The sequence below is a fragment of the Nerophis lumbriciformis genome, linkage group LG01 (genome assembly GCF_033978685.3).
Source record: "Nerophis lumbriciformis linkage group LG01, RoL_Nlum_v2.1, whole genome shotgun sequence".
In the NCBI taxonomy this organism is placed as follows: Eukaryota; Metazoa; Chordata; class Actinopteri; order Syngnathiformes; family Syngnathidae; genus Nerophis; species Nerophis lumbriciformis.
This window is the reverse complement of record NC_084548.2, coordinates 53,978,645-53,998,125: the sequence shown is the minus strand read 5'-3', so window position 1 is coordinate 53,998,125 and position 19,481 is coordinate 53,978,645. Positions and strand designations below refer to the sequence as shown.

The following is a 19,481-nucleotide window of genomic DNA, read 5'->3' as shown; positions in this document are numbered from 1 at the left end:
TAGTGTTGCCAATCAACCCAGTTCAGTTTTAATTCCGTTCTGCATAGCCATCCCTAAGCTGCAATGCCTTTTCATACGGGCATGGTTTAAATATTAGATACCTTTTTACCTGCACGCTGCCTCCCGCTGTCGTCTACATATTGTGATCATGACAAACCATTGTCGTCTCACACACGTGTTCCCGACATCTACAAAGCAATTAGCTACCTGCTGCCACCTACTGATATGGAAGAGTATTACACGGTTACTCTGCCGAGCTCTAGACAGCACAGACACTCAACAACGGCGCATTATTTGCGGATTATTATTACTGGTTTGTAAAAAATATTTGTAACCCAATTAGGGTAAATTACTTAATCTCCCACGGCACACCAGACTGTATATCACGCGGCACAGTGGTTGAAAAACACTGCTATAAAGAAATGAAATGATAAATAGAAAATGATAACAATGAACACTAGCATCTGCCCCCCTCACCAGGCTACAGAGGAGAAGGAGGAGATGGAGGAGCTGCAGGCCTACAACCGCCGCCTACTCCACAACATCCTACCCAAAGATGTCGCCGCCCACTTTCTCGCGCGAGAGCGCCGCAACGACGAGCTGTACTACCAGTCGTGCGAATGTGTCGCCGTCATGTTTGCCTCCATCTGCAATTTCTCTGAGTTCTACGTGGAGCTGGAGGGCAACAACGAGGGAGTGGAGTGTCTCAGGCTGCTCAACGAGATCATCGCCGATTTTGATGAGGTGAGAAGACGACGAGAAGGAAAGTTTAAAGGGGAACTGCACTTTTTTTTTTTATTCTGCCTATCGTTCACAATCATGGGAGACAAGAAGACAGAAGGTTTTTTTTTCTTTTGCATTCTAACATGTAAAAATCCCCTTGTTCTCGGTGGCTCGCATTGCAGATAACGGAAACAATTATTTCTACCTCTAAAACACTTTAAAAATGCATTCAAAAACTGTCACTTCATTTACATTCTGTAACCTGTATAACCAAGCTGAAGCAACATTGTTATTGTAAGAGCGAACACTGAGGAACTCTTTTTCATAAGGGTTCCAGGTTCGATTCTTGCTTCCGCCATCTTAGTCACAGCTGGCAAGACACGTTATCCACCTGCTCCCAGTGCCACCCACACTGGCCTCAATGTAGCTTAAAAGGTGTAGATAATGGGTTTCACTACGTAAAGCGCTTTGAGTCATTAGAGAAAAGCTCTCTATAAATATAATTCACTTCACTTCTAACCAACATTCCGTCTAAGGTGCGCGCCTATGCAATTGTGCACTGCTCAAGCGTCCTCTGCGCACGGCAAATCTATGCCACGCACAAAATCAAATAAAAAAATAAGCGCATAACAATTTTCGACACGACACGGACACGACAGAGAAAACAGATTTCGTCATCATTGTTCAAATATTGTAACGTCTGTCGAGACGCTTTGAGGACAGGAATTCCATCGATCACTTTACTGAGAAAAACTCTTTATTGTCGGCCATACCACATCACCAAAACATTAGTAAAAAAATATATCTCGCAAAACTGGTCATTTTCTGCAGTACAAACCAGACCAAAACCAACTTTGTTATATCAACAGCAGCCGCTCGCTCTTTCTCACTTGCGCCAACACATGCACATATGGCACTTAGCCAGTGATGCGTTTACAGCCACACAAAAAGTCGGACAACTCCAACACCACACATAAAGTGTAATTCCAGATCGTTACACTATGATTTACCAATCAAATGTGTGCTTATTCTAGTGTCATTTATTAGGAATCTTAATTCATAAATATTAATCATGAAATGCTGTTAGTATATTAAATAAATGCTAATAAAAATATATTTTTTACAAACAGGAAGTTGCAGGAATGTACACATGATCCCCTGCTTACATCTCATTGTGCAACATGTGAATGTTTTAATGGGAACTAAATGCAATGTCTGAAAGGTGTACAAATTATTTCCAAAGCAGGACCTCCACCCAGACAAACAATACAAGTACACAGTTCATGAAAAACAATATTTTTTGTTATTGTCATTGTAAGTGGGCCTAAACACTTATATTAGAAAATAACCTCACGGAAATGACTGCTGTCATTTGATTATAATAATAAGAGAATGTTGTCTGTCTATCTGTGTTGGCCCTGCGTTGAGGTGGGGACTTGTCCAGGGTGTACCCCGCCTTCCGCCCGAATGCAGCTGAGATAGGCTCCAGCACCCCCCGCGACCCTGAAAGGGACAAGCGGTAAAAAATGGATGAATGGATGGAGATTTAACTTGTTATTTACCGTATTTTTCGGACTGTAAGTCGCAGTTTTTTACATAGTTTGGCCGGGGGTGCGACTTATACTCAGGAGCGACTTATGTGTGAAATTGTTAACACATTACCGTAAAATATCAAATATTATTATTTAGCTCATTCACGTAAGAGACTAGACGTATACGATTTCATGGGATTTAGCGATTAGGAGTGACAGATTGTTTAGTAAACGTATAGCATGTTCTATATGTTATAGTTATTTAAATGACTCTTACCATAATATGTTACGTTAACATACCAGGCACGTTCTCAGTTGGTTATTTATGCGTCATATAACGTACACTTATTCAGCCTGTTGTTCACTATTCTTTATTTATTTTAAATTGCCTTTCAAATGTCTATTCTTGGTGTTGGGTTTTATCAAATAAATTTCCCCAAAAAATGCGACTTATACTCCAGTGCGACTTATATGGTTTTTTTTTCTTCTTTATTATGCATTTTCGGCAGGTGCACCTTATACTCCGGTGCGACTTATACTACGAAAAATACGGTAGTCAGGTTTGGGACAGGTGTGCTGCTGGTGTAGCCACAGTGTGCACGTCTGATGTTGCTCACATGGGCTCCACTGAATGCTCAGGGAGTTTTTGCGTTTGCTCACACACATGAAAAATTAGAGGGAACATTGCTTTTAATATAGTAACACATTGGCGTGCTTCGATATTAGCCGTAAAAGCAAACTACGGCAAGAGATTAGCTAGCTTCTACGTCAACACAAAACACGTTTGAGTTTGTAATGCTCAACTGCTGACTGAAAAACATGAACAATCATATTAGAGTATCTGTAAAGTATTAGCCCACATTTCATGTTTTGTTTGTACACAGCTAGCCAGTTATGTACTGTAGTTGTTATAACACACATGACGTGCTCTGTGTATCATGATCAATACAAAGTGTGGCTCACTTGATGGACAGTTGTGTGTTTGGTCCAGCGAGCCCGGGTCATTTCCTGTTGATTTGGGATAAGCACTCCATTTATGTCAAAATAGCTTGTCTCCAAAATCCCCATTTGCAGCTTTGAGTCGCCTTCACCTCACTTTATCGGCTTACGTCTGCTCCGACGTTTCACTCTCTTCTTTGCGCTTGCTTCTAGACAGGGGCGCCGAAAAGGGGGGGTAAAGGAGACGGATTCTAGGGGCCCATGATGGAGGGGGGCCCAGAGAGGCCCCTAATGATGATGAAATTATAATACAGAAAAAATAATGACACTGTGTTGGGGGCCCTGTAAAGATTATTTTCATGAGGCCCAAAATCCCTAGCGGCGCCCCTGCTTCTAGAAGCAGTAGTTCATCCTCAATATATTTAATTTAAAAAAGATAAGGTTGCGAATCCTCATTTGTCCAAAAGTAGTCATCTTCGTTGTTTGTTACCAAGTCTGCCATGATTAGAACACACTCGTGTTTGAATCCGGAAGTAGGAACACAAGTACATGAGTACATCCCCTCAGTACATCACTGACTTGCTATGCTCCTACTCTTCAGGACGCAGTCTCCGGTCTTCAGGCCAGGGTCTTCTAAAGATCCCAAAAACTCCTTTTAAAACCTGTGGAGACCTGGCATTCCAGGCTATAGCTACCAGACTCTGGAACAATTTGCTCCCGTCCCTTTGTGATTTTGACTGTGTTGAAACTTCTAAGAAACATTTGAAAACTTATCTTTTTAGTAAAGCTTTTAGTTAATGCACCTTTTAACTCAAATTTTTAATCCACTTTGTATCCTTTTTATGATGTTACCCCTGTTGTTTTAATTAAATTGTTGTTTTACTTCACCTATGTTTTCTACAGTGCTTTGTGATTTTATCTGTGAAAAGCGCTTTATAAATAAAATGTACTTACTTACTTACTTACTTGTTGCCAGAAGTCAGACATGCGCTGCTATTGAAAGGGAAATCAATGCGCGGAAGAAATACATCTGGGAAATTATTAAAATGATCAAATTACGGTAAATATTGTACATATTGCATATTGTTATTGAACGTGTCTGTTACTACATCATATATATACTTCCATCCATTTTCTACCGCTTGTCCCTTTTGGGGTGGCGGGGGGTCGCTGGAGCCTATCTCAGCTGCATTCGGGTGGAAGGTGGGGTACACCCTGGACAAGTCGCCACCTCATCCCAGCAAATATATACTTGCAGCGTGTATATAAAACGTTGATGGAGGGTTTTGGAGTTTTAGAGGGCTTTGAAGGCTACAACGGTGACTCCTATTTGCGGCATCTTTCAAGCGTGTTTTATCATCTTTAAAATTTTTTTTTTTTAAAAGACATGTGTGGTCTTCTCTCATAATGATTGTGAACGATAGGCAAAATTCCAAAAAAAGTGCAGTTTCCCCTAAAGGAAATGGTATTAGGTAGACTGACAATACGTCCTCTTTTCCCCGGACATGTCCTCTTTTGCGGGCTGTCCGGGCGGAGTTTCTTAAATGCCTCAAATGTCCAGCATTTTGAGTTAGGGTTGCGTGTATTTTCAATGTACGTTCAGGGTTAAGAAGGGGTTAAAAAAAAAAGAAAAAAAAAAAAAGAAAAAAAAAAAGAAAAAAAAGAAGGGGTTAAAAACAAAACAAATTGTGCCCGCAGCAGCATTGGTGAGGGAGGGGCAGAGACAGAGAGAGCGAGAGAGTTATGATAAACGCGCATGTGTCGCCAGGCTCTGCTTTGTATCGATAGATTTATCAGATTTAATTTTTTATTATCTATAGCAGGGGTGTCAAAAGTGTGCTCCGGAGGCCATTTGCGGCCCACAGCTAATGTTTTAAAGGCCCACGGCACATTCTAAAAATACTATTAAAATAAACAAAAACATAACAAAAGTGAAATAAAAAAGCTTAAAGGTGAAATGTAATTTAGAAAAAGTTGCAATGTTAACTAATAAAGCTGTTTTTTTCTTTTCTTTCAAACTGTCATTGCTCAAAACATAATATTAAATCAAAATCAATGTTATTATGAATTATTGACCTATCCAAGGTTCCGATTACTTCACATCAAATATTCCACTTTGAAAAATATTTTTGGTGGAAGATTTTGCATATTTTGTGTTTGCCATAAAAAACATAGTTTTGTTTGACAAAAAAGGGCGGAAAACAAACAAACAAAAAAACAACATAAGAAAAAACTAAAACATTTTGAAATGAGGAATAGATCTGAAGTTGATGTAGACTCCAGAGATTTAAGCGTTAAATATAAAATGTATGTATGCCCTGGCACACCATTATCATCATTTCATGACCCAAGCAAAACACTTTTCCCCCTTTATACTGAAATAAATACACCTACAACTTATTAAATAAAAACATAGAAAAAACTACCAGCAGTGGTAAAGTTCAGATCCATGAAGGAAAGAAGAAAGTGAATGAATGTTTATAACTGAATACATTTGCGTTACGTTGCTGTCACGTGTTCACTAGCACGACGCGAGCAGGCGAACACCTGCGACCTTTTGGGGAATAACGACAGATGGCGGCGCGCACAGACGCAGCGGCTTACGGCTCTCCATTTCAGTGCTCTTTCTTCCTTCTTTTCTTCATGTTTTTTTTCCTTTTGTGCACCACCTGTACTGCAAACACCCGGTACACCCGCCAGTCACTCTTGGATATCGGTAACTCGCACCAGATATCTGTTTCGAGCGACTTTCACCACGAGCACAACATCCCAGATGACATAGCGAGAGCACAGGGCTCTCCGTGGTTTGTTGTCGGGTCTGGGAGACGGCGCAGACGGAGGAGGGAGAGGAAGCAGAAGCGTGGCCGCAGGTCCGGCGTCTTGCTCAGGCTTAGGAAACAACCCCACAAGCCACCTCTACCGAGCCTGTTCCTCTCTAATGCCAGATCCCTTGTACAGAAGATGGACGACCTGGAGTTACAACTTGCTGGAAACCGCTATGTTCGGGACTGTTGTGCTATGATTATCACCGAAACCTGGCTTCACCCGGAAATACCCGATGCTAGCATGCAGCTAGCCGGACGCACTCTGCTCCGCCGGGACAGAACTAAGGACTCCGGTAAGAGCAGAGGAGGGGGGCTCTGTATCTACGTGCATGAGAACTGGTGCAACAACGGGACAATCACTGAACAGCACTGTTGCCCGGACGTGGAGTACATGTCTGTTAGATGTCGGCCTTTTTTTCTCTCGAGAGAGCTGTCTGTTGTTATCATCACGGCTGTGTATATTCCACCGGACGCCAAAGTAAACACAGCGCTCTCTCTTCTGCTGAACACCGTCAACGAACAGCAGCGGGCCCACCCCGACGGTGTTCATATCATAGCAGGGGATTTTAATAAGGCCAATCTGAAGACTGTACTCCCTAAGTTCTACCAGCACGTGAAGTGTTCTACAAGGGGCAAGAACACCCTGGACCACGTGTATACCAACATAAAGCACGCGTACAGAGCTACACCCCTCCCCCAGCTTGGACAGTCAGACCATCTTTCCCTCCTGCTCTCTCCTACCTACACCCCCATCAGACGCCAGGCCAGGCCTATCACAAAGACTGTTATGACCTGGCCTGACGATGCACTCCCCAAACTTCAGGACTGCTTCCAACACACAGACTGGGACCTCTTCCAACAACAGGAGCTGGAGACAGCCACAGGAACGGTGCTGGACTACATAAAGTTCTGCATCGGGAATGTGACTGTGGAAAAAACCATCCGGGTTTACCCCAACAAGAAACCCTGGATGACCAGCCAGGTCCGCACACTCCTCAGGGCCCGCGACGCAGCCTTCAGGTCAGGGGACAGGGCACTGTACAGTGTTGCTAGAGCCGACCTGAAGAGAGGGATTAAAAAAGCAAAGGCGGACCACAGGAGGTGCATAGAGTCCCATCTGTCCAGCAAAAACTCACGGGAGGTGTGGCGGGGCATTCATGACATCACGAACTTCAGAGGCTGCAATATGACAACTGCGGATCAGAGTGCGACACCGGCAGAGGAGCTTAACTGTTTCTTTGCCCGTTTCGAAACCCCCCAGCGACACTCATCTGCTCCAGCCCTGCCCCCGCCCCCACCGGGCTCCGGCGCCACTCCACTCACTGTACAGGAGCACAGTGTCAGACGAGTGCTCCTGGCTGTGAACCCCAGGAAGGCTACCGGACCAGACGGAGTACCTGGAAAGGTGCTCAGGACGTGCGCCCACCAGCTCGCTCCCCCCCTCACCAGGATCTTCAACCTCTCCCTGGCTCAGGCAGTCATCCCATCCTGCCTGAAGTCATCTACAATAATCCCGGTGCCGAAGAAGTCTCCCATCACCAGCCTGAATGATTACCGACCAGTGGCCCTCACTCCGGTAATCATGAAGTGCTTCGAGCGACTTGTTCTCCAGCACATCAAGGACCATATCCCTCCAGACTTCGACCCCCACCAGTTCGCATACCGGGCGAACAGGTCCACAGAGGACGCCATCGCTGTTGCTCTCCACTCTGCTCTGAACCACCTGGAGCAGCAGCAGAGCTACGTCCGGATGCTCTCTGTGGACTATAGCTCTGCCTTCAATACAATAATCCCGGACAGACTCTGCAATAAACTGGACACTCTTGGCCTCCCCCCTCTCACAAACGCCTGGATAAGGGACTTCCTAACGGACCGACCCCAGAATGTGAGACTTGGCCCGCACCTCTCATCCTCCCGCACGCTGAGCATCGGCTCCCCACAGGGCTGTGTGCTGAGCCCCCTCCTCTACTGCCTTTACACCCATGACTGCAGTCCGGCCCACAGTGACAACTTTACCGTCAAGTTTGCCGACGATACCACAGTGGTCGGGCTCATCTCCAGGGGTGACGAGGCTGCCTACAGAGAGGAGGTCCTGAAGCTGACGGCCTGGTCTTCGGAGAACAACCTCGCTCTCAACACCAGCAAGACCAGAGAGATCATCGTCGACTTCAGGAGGAGCAGCACCGACCCTGCCCCCCTCTACATCAACGGCGAGCGTGTAGAGAGGGTCCACACCTTCAGGTACCTTGGAGTCCACATCTCTAATGACTTCTCCTGGACAGTCAACACCACATCAATCATCAAGAAGGCTCAGCAGCGGCTACACTTCCTTAGAGTCCTCGGGAAGTACAACCTGAAGCCTGACCTGCTGCTGACCTTCTACCGCTCGTCCATCGAGAGCCTGCTGACCTACTGTATTACGGTATGGTACGGCAGCTGCACTGCAGCAGACAGGGAGAGGCTGCAAAGAGTGGTCAAGACGGCTCAGAAGATCATCGGCCGCCCTCTCCCCTCTGACGGACATCTACACCTCCCGCTGCCTCAACAGAGCCAGTGCCATCATCAAAGACAGCACCCACCCTGGCTCTGACCTGTTCCACCTGCTGCCCTCTGGGAAGCGCTACAGGTGCATTAAAACCAAAACAAACAGGCTAAAGAACAGCTTCTTCCCCAGGGCCATAACCATCCTGAACGGACTGCCCCATTGTCCCTCATAACTGCCTTCTCTTCGGTGCAATAACCCATTCCACCAACCACCCTGTTTTTGTTTTGTTTTTTCATGTATATATTCATTTCACACCATATTCATTGCACTTCTACATTTTTTAAATTTTTATATATTTGCACATTGTTTTTCTAGCATGCACACATCGCACTGTATGGAATGGCCTCAATCTCGTTACCTTGCGTAATGACAATAAAGCTGATTCTGATTCTGATTCTGATTTACATATGTATACAAATTTGTTTTCTTTTTTTATTCTTTTTTTAAATTAATTAAGCAACGTTTATGACAACCTTTTTCCAAAACACAATATAGAATGTGAGATATAACAGGATAATGCATACGTTTATCATTTGTTTTCAAAACGCTTACAAACAAATGTACTGTGGGACCCCATTTTTATGACTTGATGGGTCCCTGGGAGCCCATTTTGAAAATTCCTAGCGCCCACACTGCTGTCAACAGAGGAGAAAAAATGCTTTATTTAAATAAATATATTATTTATAAAGCAAGTTCGAGTATCATTGGCAAATGTTCACCTAGTCCCGGCCTTGGCGTGCTGCCCGCCTTGGCACGCATATATGTGTCCTCTTTTAGAGATTTCAGAATATGGTCAGCCTATATTAGGACAACTGACCATTTACAGCTTTTACCATGTCCTCTCTTTTGGGAGACTTTCCAGAATGTGTTGCAATGTGTTTGTGGGATTTTTTTTGTCCATTCTTCCACAAGAACATTTGTGATGTCAAGGGCAGGGCCGGCCATAAACGCGCTAAGCGGTTGCTCAGGGCCACAATGACTTGGAGGCCACACGATTATGGCAACCAATCACTTTAGTAGCTGATCGTCATCGTTCTGTGCAGGTGTTTGCTTGTTTCTACTTTGATGGACTGCATGTGGAATCAATTATACTTTGTGTCTGCTAAACTTTATTTCAGCGGTGAGTCTTCTGCAGTAGTTACTTCTTTTTAAAGGGGAACATTATCACAATTTCAGAATGGTTAAAACCATTAAAAATCAGTTCCCAGGGGCTTATTATATTTTTCGAAGTTTTTTTCAAAATTTTACCCATCACGCAATATCCCTAAAAAAAGCTTCAAAGTGCCTGATTTTAACCATCGTTATAAACACCCGTCCATTTTCCTGTGACGTCACATAGTGAATACAAACAAACATGGCGGAAAGAACAGCAAGATATAGCGACATTAGCTCGGATTCAGACTCGAATTTCAGCGGCTTAAGCGATTCAACAGATTACGAATGTATTGAAACGGATGGTTGTAGTGTGGAGGCAGGTAGCGAAAACGAAATTGAAGAAGAAACTGAAGCTATTGAGCCATATCGGTTTGAACCGTATGCAAGCGAAACCGACGAAAACGACACGACAGCCAGCGACACGGGAGAAAGCGAGGACGAATTTGGCGATCGCCTTCTAACCAACGATTGGTATGTGTTTGTTTGGCATTAAAGGAAACTAACAACTATGAACTAGGTTTACAGCATATGAAATACATTTGGCAACAACATGCACTTTGAGAGTGCAGACAGCCCAATTTTCATCAATTAAAATATTCTGTAGACATACCCTCATTCGCGCTCTTTTCCTGAAAGCTGATCTGTCCAGTTTTGGAGTTGATGTCAGCAGGCCAGGGAAGCTAGGGTCGATATTCTTCTCTTGATCATCTTCGGTGGCATAAGGGACGGTGTGAGCCAAGACATCCAGGGGGTTTAGCTCGCTCGTCTGCGGGAACAAACTGCCGCCATTGCTTGCCGTGCTACCGAGGTCCTTTGTCCCTGAATTGCTCACACACTCCGGCAGATTCAATGGGGGTCTGGCGGCAGATTTCTTTGACTTTATCGTTGGAAATGCATCTGCTTTGAGTGTCGCAGGATATCCACACATTCTTGCCATCTCTGTCGTAGCATAGCTTTCGTTGGTAAAGTGTGCGGAACAAACATCCAATTTCTTGCCACTTTCGCATCTTTGGGCCACTGGTGCAACTTGAATCCGTCCCTGTTCGTGTTGTTACACCCTCCGACAACATACCGACGAGGTATGATGTCTCCAAGGTACGGAAAACAGTCGAAAAAACGGAAAATAACAGAGTTGATTTGACTCGGTGTTTGAGAAAATGGCGGATTGCTTCCCGATGTGACGTCATGTTGTGACGTCATCGCTTTGAGAGCGAATATTAGAAAGGCGTTTAATTCGCCAAAATTCACCCATTTAGAGTTCGGAAATCGGTTAAAAAAAATATATGGTCTTTTTTCTGCAACATCAAGGTATATATTGACGCTTACATAGGTCTCGTGATAATGTTCCCCTTTAATAGCATCGCAGCCGCGTCCACTTAAAAGCCCACTGTAGCGTCACATTGAACGCCATCATCATGACAGATAAGACATAAGATTAAACCTTTTCCCCAAAGATATAGTGTAGGATATTTTTTATTTTCCTTATCAATCTGTTTTTATAACTTTTCACATAAACGTTGGACATGATCTTGAATATAAACACATGACTATTGTACATATTGGATTTAATTGAATTGTAGTCTATTTGAATCTAGTGTTTTTGTTTATTGGTCATACGTGATTATGTATAGTAAATATAAATATTTACATAACTTGTAAAGTATTAATATTACATGATTTCTTAATATCTAATTATAAACATACTTGAATTGCTTTTTTGTTGGTTGTGTCCTTATGCACACACTCAGGCTCCCGTAGCTATATCTACTTCTGATTGCCCAAAATATTACAGTAAACCCTTGTTTATTGCTGGTAATTGGTTTCGCGAAATATGAATTATAAAGTATGATTTTCAAAGCGGTAGAAATGGATGGATGGATGGATTTTCATCGCAGAGTAAAAACATTTTTTTACGGCTTTGTAAGTACGTTTTTTAACAAAAAGAAGCCATCTAGACATGAAATAACACCCACATAGTCACCTTTGCAAGCCGCAAATGATTAGGACGACTGTATTACAATACTCACGAGACTGCATAACAAAGACTGAAATGGGGCAACAAGCAAAATGTTGTTTAGGGCCACAAAAATGGGCAAGCCCTGGTAAGAGGTCGCTGATGTTGTAATTAACGCGAGGAACAGGCTAATTGGGAACAGGTGGGTATAAAAGCAGCTTCCATGAAATGCTCAGTCATTCACAAACAAGGATGGGGCGAGGGTCACCACTTTGTCAACAAATGCGTGAGCAAATTGTCCAACAGTTTAAGAACAACATTTCTCAACGAGCTATTGCAAGGAATTTAGGGATTTCACCATCTACGGTCCGTAATATCATCAAAAGGTTCAGAGAATCTGGAGAAATCATTGCACGTAAGCGATGCTATTACGGACCTTCGATCCCTCAGGTGGTACTGCATCAAAAAGCGACACCAGTGCGTAAAGAATATCACCACATGGGCTCAGGAGTAAAGGGCTCAGGAACACTTCAGAAAACCAGTGTCAGTAACTACAGTTTGTCGCTACATCTGTAAGTGCAAGTTAAAACTCTACTATACAAAGCGTAAGCCATTTATCAACAACACCCAGAAACGCTGCCTGCTTCGCTGGGCCCGAGCTCATCTAGGATGGACTGATGCAAAGTGGAAAAGTGTTCTGTGGGCTGACGAGTCCACATTTCAAAATTGTTTCTGGAAACTGTGGACGTCGTGTCCTCCGGACCAAGGAGGAAAAGAACCATCTGGATTGTTATAGGCGCAAAGTTGAAAAGCCAGCATCTGTGATGGTATGGGGGTGTATTAGTGCCCAAGATATGGGCAACTTACACATCTGTGAAGGCACCATTAATGCTGAAAGGCACATACAAGCAACGTTATCATGGACGCCCCTGCTTATTTCAGCAAGACAATGCCAAGCCACGTGTTACAACAGCATGGCTTCATAGTAAAAGAGTGCAGGTACTAGACTGGCCGGCCTGTAGTCCAGACCTGTCTCCCATTGAAAATGTGAGGCGCATTATGAAGCGTAAAATACGACAACGGAGACCCTGGACTGTTGAACAACTTAAGCTGTACATCAAGCAAGAATGGGAAAGAATTCCACCTGAAAAGCTTAAAAAAATGTTCTCCTCAGTTCCCAAACATTTACTGAGTGTTGTTAAAAGGAAAGGCCATGTAACACAGTGGTAAAAATGCCCCTGTGGCAACTTTTTTGCAACGTGTTGCTGGCTTTAAATTCTAAGTTAATGATTATTTGCAAAAACAAATTAAGTTTCTCAGCTCGAACATTAAATATCTTGTCTTTGCAGTCTATTCAATTGAATATAAGTTGAAAAGGATTTGCAAATCATTGTATTCTGTTTTTATTTACGATTTACACAACGTGCCAACTTTACTGGTTTTGGGTTTTGTAAAAAAAAAAAGACTGCAAAACACATCGGTCAGAAGCACCCAAAACCGTGTGCAAGCTTGTGCCCAAATGCATGAACCTCATGATTTGACGCATTATTTAACACTAGTATTCAACATTGTAACAACATTTTTACGTCAGACAAGGCGAAAATCATCATCGGCCCCCTTTAAAGTTGAGCAGCACTACTAGTTAGTGAGCTAAAAGTAAAGTGCTGTCTCTGGCTGTACAGCACAGGTCTTAAGGCATCGGGGAAGTGAGTTTCAACCAGCATACTATCACATATCCACACTAAGTGGCGTCCGTTACACATGCACACTGCACTTCTGTTTCTTGTATTCTGTTGTGAGAGGTACAAATAAAAACAATTTAAAAAGATGAACATGTTTAAAAGTTTATAAGCTGAGTTACGTTACGGGGTCAAAATTATGGTGGGCCAAATTCAACAAAATCAAATAAATAAATACATCTTTAAATAATTATTTAAATGTGCTATTAATTATTTACAATTGGAAATAAATACACAAATGTGTTATTAAATGTATCATTAATGTATTGTAAAATTACATTTAATTATTTACTCATGTATTATTTATTGGTTTCATTATTTCACGATTTAATGATAAATGTAGTTATTTAATTATTTAATAACACATTTAAGTAATTATTTACAGATTTTGTTTATTTTCTTTTTGTCCAATTCGGCCCTTGTCAGTGCTTTATGAATTTATTTTATCTGTCAAACTCAGCCGTCAAAGTGTGGAAACAAATCTTGTCCAAACACTGCAAGTCAGCATTCACCAATCACCAATCAGGTTTTAGGACATAAATAACTACATAAATGTGTCATTAAATAAAAATTAACTAAATCCATCCATCCATCCATTTTCTACCGCTTATTCCCTTTGGGGTCGCGGAGCACGCTGGAGCCTATCTCAGCTACAATCGGGCGGAAGGCGGGGTACACCCTGGACAAGTCGCCACCTCATCGCAGGGCCAACACAGATAGACAGACAACATTCACACTCACATCCACACAACTAAATCATTAAATCATGAAATAAATGAATAATTAAATCATAGCAATAATTAATTAATTTGTGAAATATTTTCTTAAATTGCGAAATAATTGTATAAATCGTGAAATAGTTAACTGAGCCATGAAATAATGAAAAAAATAACACATTGTATCATGAAATAAGGAAGTAAATCATGAAATAGTTCAACCAATGGCTAAATAATTATATGTAATTTTACATGAAATAAATGAATGGCATATTTAAGAACACATTTGTGTTTTATTTCAAATATAGTAATTTAAAAAAACATAAATATCTATTTATTTAATTTCATCACATTAGGCCCTCCATACAAAATGTCTCTTTTGTTCTAGGTCCCTTGCCTCATCTGTCTCCTTCTCCACTTGCTTCCTAGATCATCAGTGAGGAAAGATTCCGTCAGCTAGAGAAAATCAAAACCATCGGTTCTACTTATATGGTTGCCTCTGGCCTCAACGTCTCCACCTACGACAGAGAAGGTCGCTCGCACATCCTGGCCCTGGCCGACTACGCCATGAGGCTTAGGGAGCAGATGAAGTACATCAACGAGCACTCCTTCAACAACTTCCAGATGAAAATAGGTAAGGCGGGTGGATGGAAAATATTGCTCTGTGTTGATATTTACCATTTGTTTGGGAAGCCTTTTTTTTCCCAGTAGGAGAATTTTAGACTGAGTTATGCTGGTGTGACTAATAGTTTGGGCTGTGCTCAGGTCTGAACATGGGACCGGTGGTGGCAGGGGTGATTGGAGCCAGGAAGCCCCAGTATGATATTTGGGGGAACACAGTCAATGTAGCCAGTCGAATGGACAGCACAGGACTAGCAGACTACATACAGGTAACACACTTAGTAACCAATCACATCACGTCTGTTGTCAGGGGAGTACTATTGCATCCCACTGGAGTAGTAGCCTGCAGGCAGGGGCGTAGCATCAAATTCTGGGACCCTATTCACAAGCTTACTGAAGGGCCCCCTGTCACACCCTGAACACAACATTGCCGCCCCATACATACACACTTGATATGTTTACATGCACTAAAAACTACATTATTGCAGTGGTTGTCAAACTTTGTTCACCAAGTACCACCTCAGAAAAACGCTTGGCTCTCCAAGTACCACCATAATGACCAACATTAAAGGCCTACTGAAATGCGATTTTCTTATTCAAACAGGGATAGCAGGTCCATTCTATGTGTCATACTTGATCATTTCGCGATATTGCCATATTTTTGCTGAAAGGATTTAGTAGAAAACATCGACGATAAAGTTCGCAACTTTTGGTCGCTGATAAAAAAGCCTTGCCTGTACCGGAAGTAGCAGACGAGTAGCGTGATGTCACAGGTTGTGGAGCTCCTCACATCCGCACATTGTTTACAATCATGGCCACCAGCAGCGAGAGCGATTCGGACCAAGAAAGCGACGATTTCCCCATTAATTTGAGCGAGGATGAAAGATTCGTGGATGAGGAAAGTGAGAGTGAAGGACTAGAGGGCAGTGGGAGCGATTCAGATAGGGAAGATGCTGTGAGAGGCGGGTGGGATCTGATATTCAGCTGGGAATTACTAAAACAGTAAATAAGCACAAGACATATATATACTCTATTAACCACAACACAACCAGGCTTATATTTAATATGCCACAAATTAATCCCGCATAACACCTCCCCCCTCCCGTCCATATAACCCGCCAATACAACTCAAACACCTGCACGACACACTCAATTCCACAGCCCAAAGTACCGTTCACCTCCCCAAAGTTCATACAGCACATATATTTCCCCAAAGTCCCCAAAGTTACGTACATGACATGCACATAGCGGCACGCACGTACGGGCAAGCGATCAAATGTTTGGAAGCTGTGTACTCACGGTACCGCGTCTGCGTATCCAACTCAAAGTCCTCCTGGTAATAGTCTCTATTGTCTCTAGTTCTCCACAGGCCAATGGTAAAGCTTGACTGTCATCTTTCGGGAATGTAAACAATGAAACACCGGCTGTTTGTGTTGCTGCAGTCGGCTGCAATACACCGCTTCCCACCTACAGCTTTCTTCTTTGCTGTCTCCATTGTTCATTGAACAAATTGCAAAAGATTCACCAACACAGATGTCCAGAATACTGTGGAATTTTGCGATGAAAACAGACGACTTAATAGCTGGCCACCATGCTGTCCCAAAATGTCCTCTACAATCCGTGACGTCACGCGCAGACGTCATCATACCGAGACATTTTCAGCAGGATATTTCGTGCAAAATTTAAAATTGCACTTTAGTAAGCTAACCCGGCCGTATTGGCATGTGTTGCAATGTTAAGATTTCACCATTGATATATAAACTATCAGACTGCGTGGTCGTTAGTAGTAGGCCTTTAAAATACAATAGCACAGTAGGCCTAGGTGTTCATTAAAAACAAGGCAGTGGTTTTATTTAACCAGTTTTTGGACACATTAACATTACAGACAGTTTGAGCAGTAACACTGTGTTTGAAAATGATGAAAATAAAAACAAAAATGAAACACTGTACTTCAATTAGGTGTTTCTTTGTACATGTACCACAGTTTGAGAATCCCTGAACTATTGCATTAGTTTGGTTGCAGCCAGCTTTTAAAAACACATCCATCCATCCATTTTCTACCGCTCTGGGCTCAGGAATATAACACAGGGGTGTTTTTTACAACTTTATTACCAAGGCTGGAGCTGTCTACAACAGAATGTGATGTCACATAAACCGGAGGTGAAGTCAAGTGAACACTATTCACCTTTGTCAACAAACTAAAACAATTCTAAAATTTCAAAAATTGGGGAAAAAAATCCACTTAAAAACAGTAAAATAATAATATGGCTCTTAATAATCCAGTACAATATTTAATAAAGTTATGTTTAAGTTTCACTTTTGCATCTCTTAATACATAACTGTGGTGCGTTCAAGCAACCTTGATTAAGTTCAAAACAGAGGCGGCACACGTTTTTAAAGACAGGTGAGGAGGCTTAACCTCCTGTAGATAAACTAATAACAAGAATAATAATAATCATATTAATGATGTAATATCATGATTATTATTGTCCACTAATGATAATCCTATACATGAATTAGCAAATATTTACCTTACACTATCAAGTAAAGGGAAACTTGGACAATTACATGTTTTAAAACGCTAGTGTCAACCAAATGTAGTCCAAATGTAGTTTAGTATGTAAACATACTGAGTGTGCGTACGTGGGGCGGTGACTTGATGTTTAGGATGAAGTAAGGGCTCTTCGGGAGTTTAATAATTATATAAACAATAATATAGGTAATATTAAAGACCAAAATGGGCCACAAACACAATCTTCCTTAGGGCCACACAAAGCCTCCAGCTGGCCCTGCTGACATCTTATGAGTTTATTCCGGACACCACGCTCTGGTTTTTAGCTCGTTGCCCAGCGCATCTTAACCTGTTTGAGGGAGTACTTTCGTCGGGTACTCTGGCTTACTCTCGCATGTGGCCTTGTGATTAGTGCGTCCGCCCTGAGATCGGTAGGTCGTGAGTTCAAACCCCGACCGAGTCATACCAAAGACTATAAAAATGGGACCCATTACTTCTCATCAAGGGTTGGAATTGGGGGTTAAATCCCCAAAATGGCTCCTGAGCGTGGCCACCGCTGCTGCTCACTGCTCCCCTCACCTCCCAGGGGGTGGAACAAGGGGATGGGTCAAATGAAGAGGGTAATTTCACCACATCTAGTGTGTGTGTGTGTGAGACTATCAGTGGTTAGGCTAATTTTAGACTCTAAAATGTAAATGTAAATGTGAGTGCCAATGTTTCTTCTGTCTATACCAGGGGTCGGCAACCCAAAATGTTGAAAGAGCCATATTGGACCAAAAATACAAAAACACATTTGTCTGGAGCCGCAAAAAATTAAAAGCCATATTACATACAGATAGTGTACGTGTCATGAGATATACATTGAATTAAGAGGACTTAAAGGAAACTAAATGACCTCAAATGTAGCTACAAATGAGGCATAATGATGCAATATGTACATATCGCTAGCCTAAATAGCATGTTAGCATCTATTAGCTTGCAGTCATGCAGTGACCAAATATGTCTGATTAGCACTCTACACAAGTCAATAACATCAACAAAACTCACCTTTGTGCATTCATGCACAAAGTTTAAAGTTTGGTGGGCAAAATGAGACAGAAAAAGGATAAAACACGTCCTAGGAAGTCGGAGAAAGTTATATATGTAAACAAACTAAAGTGAGTTCAAGGACCGCCAAAATTAGTAGGACAAAACGGCGCTCGCCAAATACTCGAATCAGTGAAGCATGTTTAATATAAACAGTGTGATTTATAACAATTAGGGAGGTTTGTGTCATGTTTGTCCTCCTACAGAAAACATACTAAAACAAAAAATATTTTTTTCCCCCTCATTTTTTCCCATTTTTCATACATTTTTGAAAAAGCTCTAGAGAGCCACTAGGGCGGCGCTAAAGAGCCGCATGCGGCTCTAGAGCCGCGGGTTGCCAACCCCCGGTCTATACAATAGGTGCCCCAAGTCAGCTGGGATAGGTTACAGCTCATCGGTAGCCATAATGAGGACAGTATCGATGCTAGTCTTATATGAAAAGTTGTGCTTTTCTTACTACCAATACCTTCAAGAAGTCCTACATGTGTGCTGCTTGGTGTGTGTGAGAGATTCTCTCAGCTGGTACAAGAGTCACTGGTACAGTCAATGCACTTCCATTCAATATAGCATTTTGTGTTGTGAAGTGGCACAGGAGACACAAGATTGTCCCTGAGATGGAAGGTCACGGGTTCACACATCTGCTTCTCAGACTTTCCCTGGAGGAAGAATCCCTGTTAGCACAGGATGTGATGTTCTATGGCTGAAAGGTCCTTTAATGTTCCTCCGGAGAGACACAAGACTAAATTTGAATTCCCCAGCCACAGGAAAGGATAGGAAAATCATTTTGACTCTGTGGGTTACATTTAGAACAACACTGCCACCTGTTGTACGATTTGTGTTACTATAAAGCAACCTTTTTTGAGCCAAGGCACACTTTTTTCATTGAAAAAATCCTAAGGCACACACACCACAAGCAGAAATCATTAAAAAATGAAACTCAGTAGCCGATATTGACAGTAAAAAGTTGTACTTGCAATTGTTGGATATGAATTCAAACCATAACCAAGCATGCATCACTATAGTTCTTGTCTCAAATTAGGTGTACTGTCACGACCTGTCACATCACGTCGTGACTTATTTTGAGGTTTTTGGTGTTTTCCTGTGTGTAGTGTTTTAGTTCTTGTCCTGCGCTCC

At 42.4% G+C, this 19,481-nt stretch overlaps 1 protein-coding gene across 1 annotated transcript in view; it reads left to right on the top strand.

The window, feature by feature from the left end:
* Positions 1–19,481, top strand: part of LOC133623666 (adenylate cyclase type 6-like) — a 118,336-nt gene that overhangs the window by 92,880 nt on the left and 5,975 nt on the right. The window contains exons 20-22 of the mRNA XM_061986945.2: positions 481–744; positions 14,558–14,762; positions 14,894–15,018. Coding sequence (XP_061842929.1) covers positions 481–744; positions 14,558–14,762; positions 14,894–15,018 — 594 coding nt within the window. The remainder of the gene's footprint in view (positions 1–480; positions 745–14,557; positions 14,763–14,893; positions 15,019–19,481) is intronic.